This window comes from Eublepharis macularius, chromosome 6 (assembly GCF_028583425.1).
Source record: "Eublepharis macularius isolate TG4126 chromosome 6, MPM_Emac_v1.0, whole genome shotgun sequence".
In the NCBI taxonomy this organism is placed as follows: domain Eukaryota; kingdom Metazoa; phylum Chordata; class Lepidosauria; order Squamata; family Eublepharidae; genus Eublepharis; species Eublepharis macularius.
Window position 1 is genome coordinate 8,140,773 of NC_072795.1, and position 15,924 is coordinate 8,156,696.

The 15,924-nt window shown below is 44.1% G+C and overlaps 1 protein-coding gene across 1 annotated transcript in view; it reads left to right on the forward strand.

Moving 5' to 3' along the window:
- The first annotated feature begins 1,371 nt into the window (after window positions 1-1,371).
- EIF2B5 (eukaryotic translation initiation factor 2B subunit epsilon) overlaps window positions 1,372-15,924 on the forward strand; it is a 34,772-nt gene continuing 20,219 nt past the window's right edge. Inside the window, exons 1-5 of the mRNA XM_054983846.1 lie at window positions 1,372-1,558; window positions 9,084-9,208; window positions 10,340-10,525; window positions 10,641-10,818; window positions 12,619-12,699. Of these exons, the coding sequence (XP_054839821.1) occupies window positions 1,391-1,558; window positions 9,084-9,208; window positions 10,340-10,525; window positions 10,641-10,818; window positions 12,619-12,699 (738 nt within the window). The 5' untranslated portion in view covers window positions 1,372-1,390. The remainder of the gene's footprint in view (window positions 1,559-9,083; window positions 9,209-10,339; window positions 10,526-10,640; window positions 10,819-12,618; window positions 12,700-15,924) is intronic.

Consider the following 15,924-nt stretch of genomic DNA (forward strand, 5'->3'; position numbering starts at 1 on the left):
TCTTGGCAAGTTTGCATTTATATATCCTATGACATTGTTTAGAGCCAGTTTGATGTAGGGATTAGGAGCAGTGGGACTCTAATCTGGAGAGCTGGGCTTGATTCCCCACTCCTCTGCTTGAAGCCAGCTGGGTGACCTTGGGTCAGTCACGGCTCTCTCAGCCCCACTCACCTCACAGGGCGATTGTTGTGAGGATAATAACACCCTTTGTAAATCACTCTGAGTGGGCGTTAAGTTGTCCTGAAGGGTGGTACATAAATGTGTGTGTGTGTTATGTGCTGTCAAGTCGTCTCCGACCTATGGTGAACCTATGAATGAAAGACCTCCAAAATGTCCTGTTGTTAACAGACTTGCTCAGATCCTGGAGGACGTGGCTTCTTTTTTTGAGTCAAGCCATCTCATTTTAAGTCTTCCTCTTTTCATGCTGCCTTCCACTTTTCCTAGCATTATTGACTTGTCCAGAGAGTCTTGTCTTCTCATGATGTGACCAAAGTACGATAGCCTCAGTTTTGTCATTTTAGCGTCTAGGGAGAATTCAGGCTTGATTTGATCTAGTACCCACTTACTTGTCTTTTTGGCCATCCATGGTACCCGCAAAACTCTCCTCCAGCACCACATTTCAAATGAATCAATTTTCTTCCTGTCAATTTTCTTCACTGTCCAACTTTCACATCCATACATGGCAATGGGGAATATCATAGTTTGGATTATCTTGATTTTGGTTCCCAGAGAGACGTCTTTATCTTTAAGGGTCTTCTCTAGCTCCCTCACAGCTGCTCTTCCAAGTCTCAATCTTCTTCTAATTTCTTCATTGCAGTCTCCCTTTTGGTTGATGATTGAGCCAAGGAATAGAAAATCTTGAACACCTTCAATTTCCTCATTGTCAACTTACATAAATAGAATGTTGTTGTTGTTATTAACTGAATTGTTTTTAAAATGAATGTACTCACTCACACTGTAATCGGTCTTAGGGAGAGAAAAGCGCATTATAAACGACGTAAATAAAATAAAATATTTATTTGATTTTTATACCGCTTCTTTTTAGTTAAGAGCTCGAAGCGGTTTATATCAATAGTCAATAAAATAATCAATTAAAATAAAATAATAAAAATAAAAAGTTTTCCACCGTGTTTTTTTAAAAAAAATTAGATTGAATTGAAATCTTTAAAAAGATCGCATTAACCAACAAGCGTTCAAAAGCGGAGGAGGGAAACCCCAGCGCGCACGCGCGGTACGACCTACCGGTTCTCCCCTGCAGCTTCCTTTCTCCCAATCGCTGTTCCGCGTTTTGTTTTGACCCCTCCGAGCTGCCGTGGTTCTCTCCGTCTTTCACCGGAAGCGGAAGAAGCGAGTGCTGGGTCAGCGCGTGAGAGTGAGGCGGGGAGGCAAGATGGCGTCCCGCGGCGCCTCGGCTAAGCGTGGCTCCACTGCCGGCGCCGGGTCCGGGGGCTCTCGAGGCTCCGAGCCTCAGGAGGAGCCGCCGCCCCCGCTCCAGGCCGTGCTGGTGGCCGACAGTTTCAACCGCCGCTTCTTCCCCATTTCCAAGGACCGCCCGCGGGTAAGCGGAGGAGGCCGAGCGGGAGGGCGTTTCGCCCCGCTCCTCTGGCAGCCGCTCCGTCTTGGAAAGCGCCTATTGGAATGGGCGGCCTGAGTCTCGGGGGTAGCCCTGGATTGGGTTCCCTTACTGGAAATGCAGCCTCGCTGCTCTCCCCAGCTCGATTCAGGCTCCTGCTTTCTAGAGTTGCCAACCTCCAGGTGGGACCTGGAGATCTAAAATTACAACTAATTTTCTTGACAATATCAATCAGTTATCAATCAATTCCCCCCCTGGAGAAAATGGCATCTTTAGAGGGGGGACTTTATGGCATTATACCCCAGTGATGTCCTTCCCCAACCTCCCAGGCTCCACCCTCAAATCCCCAGGAATTTCCCAATCCAGAGGTGGCAACCCTACAGTGCCTTCTAATAATCGCATCTGCATTGCGCTTTAGAGCCCAAGGTCGCTTGTTAACTTTGTACGTGTGTTGATTCTACCTTGTCTTAGAGGCTCCTCTGTCTAAATGTTGGGAGTACTGCTCCAAAATATATTTTGCGGTTTTTTAATCTAAGGAATGGGTAACAAACAATTTAAAGTGTGTTGTAAATGCTGTAGCAAGATCTTTCATCAGTGTTTATTTAAGGGTATAAATCTGTAGCTGGAGAAGAGAAATGGTTTTTCCCTAGCTTGGGAAGAAGTGGAAGGGATGCTTTGTGTGTAGGTTTTGGCAAGACACCAGGATTTTGTGCCTCTACTGCAATTCAAACCAAGGGATACCAATTCACTGTTTGAGTCACTTCTGTCTTATGGTAACCTTATGAATTAGCATCTTCTAAGTCATCCTGTCATTAACTACCTTGCTCAGGTCTTGCAAACTGAAGGCCATGGCTTCCTTTACTGAGTCAAGCGGTCTCATTTTCGGTCTGCTTTTCCTACTGCCTTCCACCTTTCATAGCAGTAATGTCTTTTCCAGTCTCATGATGTGTTCAAAGTATGATAGTCTCAGTTTTGTCACTTTAGCTTCTAGGAAGAATTCGGGCTTGATTTGATCTTGATCTCACTTATTTATCTTTTTGGCCATCCATGCTATGTGTAAAACTTTCCTCCAGCACCATGTTTCAAATAATCAACTCTCTTCCAGTCAACTTTCTTTTTTGTCCAACTTCCACATCCATACGTAATAATGGGGAACACCACAGTATGGATTATTTTGGTCCCCAGCAAAATATCTTTAACCTTCAGGATCTTTTTTAGTTCCTACATGGCTTCCTTAACTAAGATAGCTGTATAAGGAAGGTTGCAGTTGAGGGAGGGTAGCTGAGGATGATTGAGAATCCTCCTCTGCTGTCTGGTCATCTTGTTGCAGAAGCAAGTTTCCTGATTCCTAGCTACTTTCCTTAGATGCTATGTTGCACCAGCATAGCAATAGTCCCTGCCATTTCCAGTTTAGAAGGATCAGGTTATAGGTGATGTGAAAGATCTCTACTGGAGATCTGGCGCCTGTCAAAGTAGACTTTGGGAGACTGGTGGTCTGACTCAGTATATGGCAGAGTTCTGTGACCATCTCTCTCAGAAACTAAACCGCTACAGTTCTGTCACCTTTATTCCCTGAGAGGTTGGTATGTTTATGAACGTTCCATGCTGTCACCCCAGTTCTGTCAATAGATGTTAGGTTTCATTTCTATTACTGTGTATATTATAGGGGTTTTTTGTGCTTTGCATTATTTATGTGTAAATGCTGAGAGTGCTAAAGTAATGAGGGAAAGCTTTGCTGGTTTGATTTCTACATCTTTAAGATTAAAGGTGTTAAAGTCAGGCATGGTAGCTGAGGTAGGAATGAGCCCCCCCTCCGGGGGGGGGCGATCTGGGATCTAGGTTGGAGTTGACACTTCTAGTTGGATCAATGGTATGTGTATGGCAACAAAGTTCAAGAGACAGGTGCAGTTAAAAGCAAAATCTCTCTTTTTTTTTAAGGGACATAGAAGCTAGACTGCATGTTCATTATCTGCATTCTGTCAACTGTGGTTTGTGCCAGACTTATCATTACCGGATAAAAATTTCCCAAATTGGGGACACTGTGAGTCTAGCATTCTTGATCTGTGCCGTGCTAGGCAGCTGCAGGTCATCTGAAATAAATATGCTGATCTTTGTCTTTCAGACTGATGCTTGAGATAAAGAGCCTAGAATAAGATATGTTGTTAATTCCTACACACCATTCCACAAAACAAGCCACCTTTATACCTTTCCCATTTTTCTTCCTTGATTTATCACTTGAGATGCTGAAAATTTGTATATATACATGTGTGTGTGTTGTGCTATCAAATGATCATACTTTGGGAGAAGGTTCAACATACATCTTTAGGACCAATTCAGAATTCCTCCCTTCCCTAATCTGCTAATTCTGCTAATTCATATTTTCTGCTAATTTTCTGCTAATTCATATTTTCTCACAGCAGAAGTTCATTTGGATTTCCCAGTGCATGAAACTGCCTTATACTAAATCGGACCACTTGTCCATCTAGTTCAATATTGTATGTTCTTAATGGTAGCGGTTTGCCAGGGTATTGGGTACAAAAGGTCTTTCTCAGCAGTTGGAGGTATCAGGGTTTAAGCCTGGAACCTTCTTCATACAAAACATGTTGGTGTAAAAAGCCACTTTGGATCCTTGATCAGGGAGAAAAGTGGTTTATAAATAAAAAATAAAGTGGTTTAGAAAAGAAGTGCAAAAATAATGAAAATAAAATATAAATTCAAAACAATAATAAATAATTTCAAAATCATAATGAAAGTGCCTTAAATGGCATTAAAAACACAAGCAAATATGATTTACTTCTCCATCCAACACCACAAATGTTTGTGTTTGGGTACATGCACATATATATGCATAATAATGACAGTGAAAGAAAAATAGAGTGGTGGATTTGGGGAATATTTTCTTTGGGATGGAGGGACTGTTGTCTTCCATGAATTTATTTACTTTTTGTTTATAGTCTGCCTTCCTTACTGAGCCTTGAGGCAGATCTCAAAACTTAAAATAATACAGTAGGGACCGTATACAGAGCAATAAAGGTTGGATTCCGATCCGATCCAAGCCACACAGTCGCGTCCGACCCTCGACTACTCCGTAGATCGTCCCCCTCCAGGCCTTTCTGTCCTATAGCGCGTCGAGGGAGATCCGCAGAGTCTCGCAGTGAAGGTTTTACAGGGTAGTTCAATAAAGTTGGATTACAGAGTTAGAAAACAGTGCAATGAAAACAGTATAAGATATGACATATGCAAAACCTAGATTACAGAAATTAGCAAACCATGTAGTAAAACCACAATAATGCATACAATAAACAGTGTCATATACTACAACCTTTGTCCCTTTTCGAAACCATTCTCCTGAATAATTCCATTTTATTGGAGGCCTATCTTTTATATGAAAATACCCTCCTGAATAATTCTATGAATTCTGCAGAGTGATAAGAGTATGGGAGCCTTTATGACATTCTCAAGCAAACTGTGCCACAAACGGGGAGCCATCACAGAGAAGGCTCTGGAATTGCTGTTCAAAATGAGGAAAATAATGCTCAGTAAGGTGGAAGCATCTGTGGTTAAGTGTACAGTCTGTTTGCTATTGGAGAGATATTTGTATGATCCATGAACAGTAAGTCTTCCAATGGAATTACTGGTTGGTATGGAATATGTCACTCTTTGATTGTCTATTCCAGAGGGGAAAATATATTCAAGAGTTCTCTTATTCTGCATCATTACTAGTAGCCAAACAGGCTTTGCTAGATTATTGTAGCAGTTAGCTTACCCACGCAGGTAATGGCTGGTAAAGTTTTTCCATTTATTGCAGGCACAACTTCTTATTAAAAAGAGGCATCCATGATTATATTGTGAAAAATAGTAGGTGGGGCCAGGCAGAGATCTGAGGCCGTTTTTATGGGACAAAATGAAACCAGCCAACTCTTGAGACTTGTGAATTAACTGCTGTTGATTAGAGATCTGCAAAGAGCTGTGGCCCACTGAGAATTTCCTGCAGGAGGACTCATTGTCCATTTGTTCTTGGATAAATATGCTGCATTTTGAACAAATGAACAATTTCTGGTTCAAGAATACTGCAGGTTTCTGTTCATAAAGACATTTTCAAAGGCATATTCTGTGACTGAATGCAAGGAATTGGGGTGGGGGGTGAGGATGTTGACCTAAAATTTTTCAGGGATTCGTGCCGGGGTCTCCACTGTGGTGCCTACCAGCACCTTTCCTGGCACCTGCCAAGTATTTTTAGAAAGTGGGGCATTTGCCTAGCAAGGCTTCTGATTGGCCTTGGAGGTTAGATGGGCTGTGTGGGTTTTTTAAAAGGTTGCTTTGCCAGCAGCTACCACTACAGTGTAAGGTTCTTCAGTGTGTGACTGAAGATAAGCTGCAGTAGCCATTTTGCGAGCGGCAGCCATTTTGTGGCTGCTCCCACCATCCTGTGTCATAATTCCAGAGGTACCCAAAGACTCAAAAAAGTTGGGAACCTGTGGATTGGTGAATATGCGGCAGTGTTGGATGAAAAGTGCAGAAGGCTTAGTGATCGCTCTTAGACGAGGAGTTATGCAACGAGGTTGCCGTTGCTGAGTCAGCAATGAACTCACACACCACGTACTCATCTCCTGGGCCTCAGAAGGATGAGGTAGAAGGACCATCCCTGTGTGATCTCGGAGTTTGTGGGGGGAGTACGGGAGGGAGGAGGCAGTTCGCCACTTTCCCTGGAGTCCAAAGCATGTGTAGTTTTCAAGATCAAAGGCAGTACTTTGGTTTCTGTCAAGCAGCTAGTTGGAAATGAGGCAGTTCCTTGAAGATGAGTGAGTTTAAAGCACAGTGGCATCTCCCAAAGGCATAAAGAGCTTGGGGTCAGATGAGACATTTAATTAGTGGTTGGAGTATATTAAAAGTTTGTAATATTTTTTTTAGACATGGAAGGCCTTACTTGTGTTGTAACGTTTTAACATAGGCTGTTTCCTTTAGGTTTGTTGCACCGAAGATCGAACTGGATGAGTTGCCCCTAGATACTCCCCTCCCCAGGGGTATTACCTTGTTTCCTGTATGTGCTGTGGCTGAAAGAGTGGGCTTAAGTTTAAGCAAACTGTAAGCAGCAGTTCCTAGCAAAAATTTCATTGCGTCTCTTGTCTAGACGTCGTGGAATGAAGCCATTCGGCGGGGGAAATGTGTGGGGGAAAGCTTGTTTAATGGGTTTCTGTGCATTAATGGTTCAAGTGGTTTTTTTACAGTGAAGAAAAAAGAACCACAAATCCAGATTGTGGTCATTAAAAAGCACTCAACACCAAAAAGTATTGGGAATGTCATTTCCTTTTTAGTTTGCTTGGGGAAGGGGTTCTGCTGCCGACATGTGCCCGCGGGGAAACGGGTGCATTTGAGTCAGACAGGGGAAACTGCAAAACCATTGCACAAAGTTGCGTCGTTTTTGCATCCCGAGATTGACGTGACCAGACATGGTTGCAAGAGAGTGCTTTCTTTTGCTACTTGAAATTTGTGCCTGTGATCACCTGGGAAGATGGGCTGCCTTGGACTTCAGCATTGTTGGAAGATGCTTTTGGCCCCCGATCAGTAGTTAGTGGAGCCTAATCCAGACATTTATGTATCTGGACTGGCTGAGACCAAAACAAGAGTAGTTTTTAAATGAAAAGATGAACAGTTTGATCCTCACAGTGTGGCTAGGAAACGAGTGGCTTTTAGCTCTGTGACTGCTGCAGTAGAAAAACATCACAGAGCAAGGCATTTGTATTCGATTAAGTAGTACTGTAGTAGTAGTAATAGTAGCAACAACAACAACATTTGCTTTATATACCACCCTTTAGGACAACTTAACAACAATCACCCTGTGAGGTGGGTGGGGCTGAGAGAGCTCTGGAAGAGCTGTGACTGACCTACAGTCACCCAGCTGGCTTCAAGCAGAGGAGTGGGGAATCAAACCTGGTTCTCCAGCTTAGAGTCCTGCTGCTTTTAACCACTACACCAAACAGCATGCCAGCCACCCTTCTGGATAGATTAGTGCCACACTTGGAGCGGTAAACAAAGTCAGTGTTATTATTATCCCCTCAATACAGCTGGGGAGCTGGGGTTGAGAGGAGTGGCTGACCGATGGCAGTTGTGGGAGTCGAACCAGCAGAGTGCCAATTTGGAGCCCAGCCACAACCACTGCGCTACAGCAGCCTTTCCACCCTTTTATGTAGGCAAACATGACTTGGAAGTGGGAAGGGAGCAGTATTTCACCACGCAGTCCAGTGTGCAAGTCTCATGAAACTGATTCCCAAATTAGCATGAATATCAGGCTCACAGCTTTAGTCTGTTTAATAGTTCAAGTAAGCAACAGAGCTTTTGCTGGATAACTGATGGGGGTGAAGGAAAGAATGGGCCACCCGAGGCAGTTGTTTAAAATATACCCCGATGTATACTGTGATGTTTGTTAGTGGCCCAACTTCTACCTACCTGAAATTGAAGCAAGCAGGAAAAATATGAAATAAATTTTGGCTCTGGTTTATTAACGGACAGGGAATGAAAATAATTAAATTTAGCCTGAACAGGGAGCTTTTGTCACATGATCTTTTCATCTGTAGAGATTTACTTACTTTCCTTCATTTCTACCCTGCCTTTCTCCCTAATTGGGACCTAAAGCGGCTTACATCATGCTCCGCTCCTCCATTTAATCCTCACAACAAACCTGTAAGGTAGGCTAGACTGAAAGAGTAAGACTGGCCCAAGGTCACCCAGGGAGCTTCCATGGCAAAGTGGGGATTTGAACCTGGGTGTTCCAGATCCTAGTCTGATACTCGACCCACCATACAACACTGGCTCTACTACTTAAAACCAATAAAAAGTTTTAAATATAATTAATAAGTTAAAGGTAGGTTGAAAACAATTTAACCAGATTGCATGCTTGTCTAAAGTAGACATACTCCCCTTTTTCATATCTATTCCAGATGTTTTCTGAGATTTTTTTTTTTACATTAACAATAGACCCGCACGATGAATAGGGAACCCCACAGCTGCCAGAAGGCAGGGTCCAGCTCCCTTCTAATGGTAACCCCGCCCAAATTTACCACGAATTTGAACGAGGCAATGATTATAATGATGGCATGGCGAGGGTAAAAACAGGCTGGAGATGACATCATGTGATCTAATTGCAGCCTGTGAATAAGTGAAACCACTAGTCACAGATTTACAAATGGCAAGCGTCTCCTGTGTTCATGCCTGTTAAATGTCCAAAGTGTAGACCAAAATAGACATTTGCAAGGTTTTCTCCACCCTTATGAACATTTTTAACAAAATACAACTTTTCAAGCTTGGCTGAGATGTAAGAAAAGAGCAAAGTATTATTCTAAGTAAAGGGTCCAGGAATATTTGAGAGGTAGGAATTCAGTAAAGTTGAATGGAAATTGGGGAATGGGTGGTTACCTTTTGGAGGGTTTTCATGGATTTTGTGTGTAGCAGTAGTAGCAGAATCTGTGGAGTATGACATTTTTGTTTTGCTGTCTTTCCCCTGCTTTGTTAGGCTCTGATTCCTCTAGCAAATGTGGCCATGATAGATTATACTCTGGAATTCCTAACGGCAACTGGAGTGGAGGAAACCTTCGTTTTTTGCTGCTGGAAGTCGGCAGAGATCAAGGAACATCTACAGTAAGAGCAGACACTTTTTAATCCAGTCTTTCATCCATAGGGTCTCCATAGGTTGGAGGCAACTTGACGGCACATAACACACACACAGGCTTTATTTAAGGTCACCTGTTCTGGCTGCTGTTGGATGGATGGTTGCTAATGGCCAGTGGTAGTTAACCCCTGAAATCTTATGCTACAGGCAGCTGCAGTTTATGGCATGTTGGAGAATACCTGGAAGGGCCTTTTCGAGCCAGTTTGGTGTAGTGGTTAAGAGTGTGGGGCTCTAATCTGGAGAACTGGGTTTGATTCCTCTCTTCTTCTCTTGTAGCCAGCTGGGTGACCTTGGGTCTGTCACAGCTTCTAGGAGCTCTCTCAGCCCCACCTACCTCACAGGGTGATTGTTGTGGGGATAATGATAACATACTTTGTAAACTACTCTGAGTGTGTGTTAAGTCGTCCTGGTATATAAATCAAATGTTATTACTGTTATTAAAGATATCAACGTTTGAGGGGGGGGGTTTAGAAAAATTAGGTGGGAGTGAATGGTTTTTCCAAGAACTTTAAAAAATTTTCCAACAGAAAAATTGGAAAGTTAAGGGATCCACTGAAACTAATCTCTTACAAAATATTTTCTCTTTCTTAGTGAGAAAAATGCTTCTTAAAAAGCGTCCCTTCATTCCAGTTTTATAGCATGACAATGTCTGAGGGCTTTATATATTTTTGCAGTAGAAAAATTGGGAAATTTGGGGGATTAGGGAAAAAATCTTAAACTGAAGATAATATTTTCAAAATTCTTTGTAAATTTAGAAACAATTTTAATTTTAATGCATAGTTTAATATCCAAACATGTTGGCAGTTAGATCTGCTGTGACTCTGAGAGAGTTTGTCCAAATAATACATTTTCAGTGCAATCCTAAGCAATGTTACACCTTTCTAAGTCCATTGGCTTAGAAGGGTATAACTCTGTTTAGGATTGCACTGTTTTATTTTGCTTCGTATATAATTTGTTTTCTACCCTCATTTTTTTATTTTTCCTCTCTCTCAGGGAACAAAATTTAAAGATGCAAGTGGTATGGTGTAGCAGATTGCAACTTTTTCTGTAACACAGATGACTCACTCAAATAATTCCTTTCCATCTATGTTCTTTGCCAGGAAATCCAAGTGGTGCCGGCCGACTTCTCCAAACACAGTGCGGTTTGTTACCTCGGACCTCTACCGTTCTCTTGGTGACGTATTGAGGGATGTTGATGCCAAGTCTCTTGTTCGTTCCGACTTTGTCCTTGTCTCCGGAGATGTAGTGTCCAATATTAACATTTCCAAAGCTTTACAGGAGCACAGGTGGGTGCCTGGGAGAAGGGCAGTGACCTTGCCTTTGGAACTTCCTGTTGGAACTGTGTCTTCCTCTGATGCATCGCTTCTGTTAAAATCTCTCCTTGTTCTTCCTCCGGATCAGGAGACGGCGTAAAGCGGAGAAGAACGTGTCTGTGATGACGATGATTTTCAAAGAGTCTTCTCCAGGTCACCGGGTCAGATGTCAAGAGGACGATGTTATCCTTGCTGTGGACAGTGCAACAAATCGAGTTCTTCACTACCAGAAGACACAAGGGCTGAAGCGCTTCCGCTTTCCCATGGTGTGTTAAGAGCAATGACAGCATCCGATTGCTCTGTTAAAAATGTTCTCCTTAGAATCCATGGCTGTGCCGTGCCTTTCAAGATGCAGCATTCCAGGGCCTGATTTTGAAATACCCGGACTTTTGCCACATGATTGTGGGTGACTCTGTAATTGGCCTTATGCTTTTCCAGAACCTAAAGGTGCATATGGAGTGCCCAGAGAGAATGCCCGGAATGCCAAAGGCAGAAGGAACGTCAGTGAGCTGTGAAGAGGAAGTGGGGCTTTGGGGAATGGAGGGAAAGATGTTAGATAGCAGACTTGTTTCCTAACCACTTGGGACAGTTTCACGTTTTGCAGGAAACTGCAAAAGGAGGAGGGTGAGTGAGTGTCTTAGGTTGGGCACCCTCAGTTCAGTTTTCTCAGTTAACAACCCGAATGTCTTCCTTGTGGTGAAATATTGCTGCTGGCCCCGAGTCAAGATTATGCTAATCTTGCTGTGCGAGAAGCATGCATGTCTCCTTGAAAGTACAGAGAGAAGCTAAGTGATCTGGGGGCAGGTACCATGGTAGAAGTGAGAAGTCCCAGATTCAAAGCCTAGATGTGTGACTACAGGAAAAAGGATAGTAGCTTTAGTAAGACCCATAGCTCAGTAGCATGCATGAATGGGTCTCATGCTGCAATAGAACTTGAAAAGTTCTGTCATTGCTTGAGGCCCTGGAGCACGGCTGCCTGTCAAGAGTAGACGACGCTGAGTTAAGTAAACTGTTGTTGTGAGTCAGCATCATTTGTTTAGTCACAATTATTATTATTATTATTATTAAATTTATAGTCCGCCCTCCCCGTGGACGGGCTCAGGGGTGGTAAAAAGGTACATTAAATAATGATAAAATCCAGATTTAACAGCATAAAAACAAACTCTGTACTATGTCCCAGGTTCACTTCACCCTTCCCTGCCAACCACAAGGGAAGAGAGGGGTGGGGACGTGAGTTGGTGTGAGATTAGCCACCGTTCCTACATGGGGCAGATGACTCAATATAGCCCCCCACTAATAAGAGACAGGCAGGGAGGCCAATCTGTGGATCTGGGTACTGGCCTCAACCAAATGCCTGGCAGAACATCTCTGTCTTACAGGCCCGCTGGAAGGACACAAGGTCTTGGCGGGCCCGAGTATCCTCTGACAGAGAGTTCCACCAGGTTGGGGCCAGGACTGAAAACGCCCTGGCCCTGGTTGAGGCCAGTTGAGCCTCCCTAGGTCCAGGGACCACCAGTAGACGTTTTTCTGCTGATCTAAGCGCTCTCTGGGGTACATACGGGGAGAGGCGGTCCCTCAGATATGCCAGTCCCAGTCCATTTAGAGCTTTATAAGTGCAGATAGCTCTTGTATCTTCTGTTGGCACTTCTGCATTATAAGTGAAAAGGGTTCTGGAAACGTGATTGTCTCATCTTACAGCTAGGAGCTGAGGTTGTCATGTCAGCGGCCCAAAATTGCCCGTGGGACTGTGCTGAAGCCTTTCTGGGTCTCGAACGCGCTGTTGGCCTTTCACAAGCTGGCACGGATAAAAACGCTGCCTACTGCATTTGTCCCGTTCTCCATCCCAATTCTGGTTGAGGTTGTAATCTCTCTCGCAGATGGGTGTCTTTAGTTGGCATGTCCTGTGTTTCCCTTGCTTGCGTGGTATTCCCCGTTACCTATTGTTGATCAGGTGTCACCTGGCTTTGGGTGGCCGTCCCGGAAATCCCCTCAAATTCTCCCCTTGCCAGAGTCAGTAAGGTGATGAAGTTGGTTGCAGTATCTTCACAGCTTTCTTGTCTTTCTAGAGCTTGTTCCAGAGCAGCATAGAAGAAGTGCAAGTACGGCATGACTTGTTGGACTGTCACATTAGCATCTGCTCCCCTCAGGTAAGTTTCAGACAAAGTTGCCGATGTGATGGGCGGACCTTGTGTTGCTGTGTAGGGGAGGAGAATCCAAAGCCTTTGTCTTCTGTAGTGCCATTTCATATTTAAGCGATGCTGCAGCCACAGGCCTGGTCCGTCTTCATCCAGCCCCCAGAGAAAATCACTCTGTCTCACACTGGCACGTCCGTTTCCTGCAGGGCTGGAGTTTGGAAGGAGCCGTCCTCTTTATCCTCCAATGCCTACCCTGCAGGGGCAGCATTGAAATATCCCTTTGTTGGGCTTGCCACCACCCCAAGTTTCTCAGTCCCACGTACCTGGGGACTCTCTCTTCATCACAGCCAGCTGTCCCAGGGCACAACTGCCACAAAGGGAATATATAGTGCTTGGCCAACAGCGTTGGGTGTGCAAGCAGAATCATTGCAATGCTTATTAATCAAGAATAACTTTATTACTACAAAGCACAGCTCTAGATGAATTAGACAATTAAGGATTAGGATGCCAGCTAAGGAAATAAAAGGATAGAAAAGAGTTGCCAACTAAGATGAACTAACAGCACTTTGACTTCAGCGGTTGACGAGCGAAAGGGCAGCAGTCACCTGTCAGTCCTGAGCAATCAAACCCACCCACCCAGACAAGGGAAGGGCATCCCTTCTGAGAGACCAGTTCCACATGCTCCCAAAGTCCAATAACCAATCTGGAGTTGAGAATCTGGATCCCACGAGCTGGCCCTCCCCTCGTCCAAGAGGAAGGCGGTATTGCCTCGAAGAGACGGAGACGTTCCAGCGTTGAGTGGTGAAGCCCAACAGAGGAAGCCTTGGTTCCCGGTTTCCAGGCTACATGCCGCCGTAGTGTTGTCAGTCCAGTCTTTCATCATCATCATATGCCAAATGTCATCCTCCCCAGAGGTCTCTGTTCCTGCCTCATTTCACAACAGCTGCAACAAACCTCCATTTCCCAGACTGGATATTGCTGGCTTCTGCAATCTGCTCCAGGGGAAATAGTTGAGCTGGAGGATGTTTAGCTTAGCTTCAGCAGAAGGGAACGGGTATTCCGGTGTAAGACAGAACGAGATGGCGATCATCTGCTCTTGGCATACATTGCAGTCAGCTAGCTAATTATACTTTTTATTCCACTCCTCCTCCAAGGAGCTGAGGGTAACATAAATGTGTCTCCATCATTTTATCCGCACAACAACCCTGCTCGGTAGGTTATGCGAATTCAGAGGGATGCCAAAAATGCGTGCGTAGTGGCAACTGTGAATCAGAACTTCCCACTGCTGTCCGGACAACATGACAGTAGTTTATTAGTCATCCTTTATAATAATAATAACATTATAATAATAATAATAAGGAAGCCCGCCTCGCTTCAACCAGGGCCAGGGCCTTTTCAGTCCTGGCCCCAGCCTGGTGGAACGCTCTGTCAGTGGAAACCCGGGCCCAGCGGGACATATTATCGTTCCGCCGGGCCTGTAAGACAGAGCTGTTCCGCCAGGCGTTTGGTGATTGAAGGGGGCGGTGCCATGTCGGCCTCCCACCTTTGGGGTGGGGAAGGTTCTCCCCACCACTGCACCTTGTTAATTTGTTTTATTATTTGTATATTGATTTTAGTTTTTGTTTTTATCGATTTTAACTGTTCACCGCCCAGAGCCCCTGGGGATGGGCGGTATATAAATTGAATAAATAAATAAAATAAATAAATAAATTCAATTTATGTTCGATTCAGGACAACTTAATGCCACACTCAGAGCGTTTTACAAAGTATGTTGTTATCCTCATAACAATCACCCTGTGAGGTGGGTGAGGCTGAGAGAGCTCTGAGAGAGCTGTGACTAGCCCAAGGTCACCCGGCTGGCTTCAGCTGGAGGAGTGGGGAATCAAACCCAGCTCTCCAGATTAGAGTCCTGCCACTTATAACCACTACACCAAACTGGCTCTCTGAGTGGTATATAAGCATAATTGTTATTTTATTCTAACTGGCTCTTGCCACCAAAGCCTTGCTGGGTGCACAGAGCTGCTTGTGAGTTTTTGTTTTGTGTCCACAGCACCATCTTGGTTGGAAGTGGCAAGAGAGCAATGCTGTGGGGTGAGCCATAGCTGCTGGTATCAGTCAGCAGGAGGCACTGAGCAAGGCGAGACCTTGCCATCCTAGGATCCCCTTTTGGTCAATAAGAGCTGAGCTGCTCAGGGTTCATGCTTGTAATGCCTTCCGCTGCAGCCTGAGTGTCCCAATAGCCAATGAGGGAGCAGGCTTTAGAACCCATTTTTATGGAATGGGGGAGAGATTGCAGTTAACGGAGGAATAATGATGGTTGAGTTTGAAAACGTATTAGATGCATGACTTAAATTCCCTTTGTGTATATTTGAGAAAGCGCCAAAGCAGGATTACAAATGAACATCAAGAAGACAAAAGTAATGACTACCGAGGAATTACTCAGTTTTAAGGTTGACAATGAGGAAATTGAAGTTGTTCAAGATTTTCTATTCCTTGGCTCAATCATCAACCAACAGGGAGACTGCAATGAAGAAATCAGAAGAAGATTGAGACTCAGATAGCAGCTGTGAGGGAGCTAAATAAGATCCTTAAAGATCAAGATGTCTCTCTGGGAACCAAGATCCAGATAATCCAAACTATGGTATTCCCCGTTGACATGTATGGATGTGAAAGTAAAGCTGACAGGAAGAAAATTGATTCATTTGAAATGTGGTGATTTTGCGGGTATGACGGACAGCCAAAAAGACAAATAAGTGGGTACTAGATCAAATCAAGCCTGAATTCTCCTTAGAAGCTAAAATGACAAGACTGAGGCTATTGTGCTTTGGCCACATTATGAAAAGACAAGATTCTCTGGAAAACTTAATAATGCTAGGAAAAGTGGAAGGCAGCAGGAAAAGAGGAAGACCTAAAGCGAGATGGCTTGACTCAATAAAAGAAGCCACATCCTCCATTTTGTAGGATCTGAGTAGGTCTGTTAGAGATGGAACATTTTGGAGGTCTTTCATTCATAGGGCACATAGGACTTGACGGCACATAACACACATATAGGAGAATAGCAGTCCAGAAAAGTGAGTGTTCCATCTCCTGTCAGTCCAAAATTTTCTAAAGGAAGAGCAAGATTCAAGTCCCGTATCACTTCGAAGACCAACAAGATTTTCAGGGCGTAAGCATCGGAGAGTCAAAGTTCCCTTCGTCCAGATACCTCCGAGACTCCAAAGGTTATGCCTTGGAAAT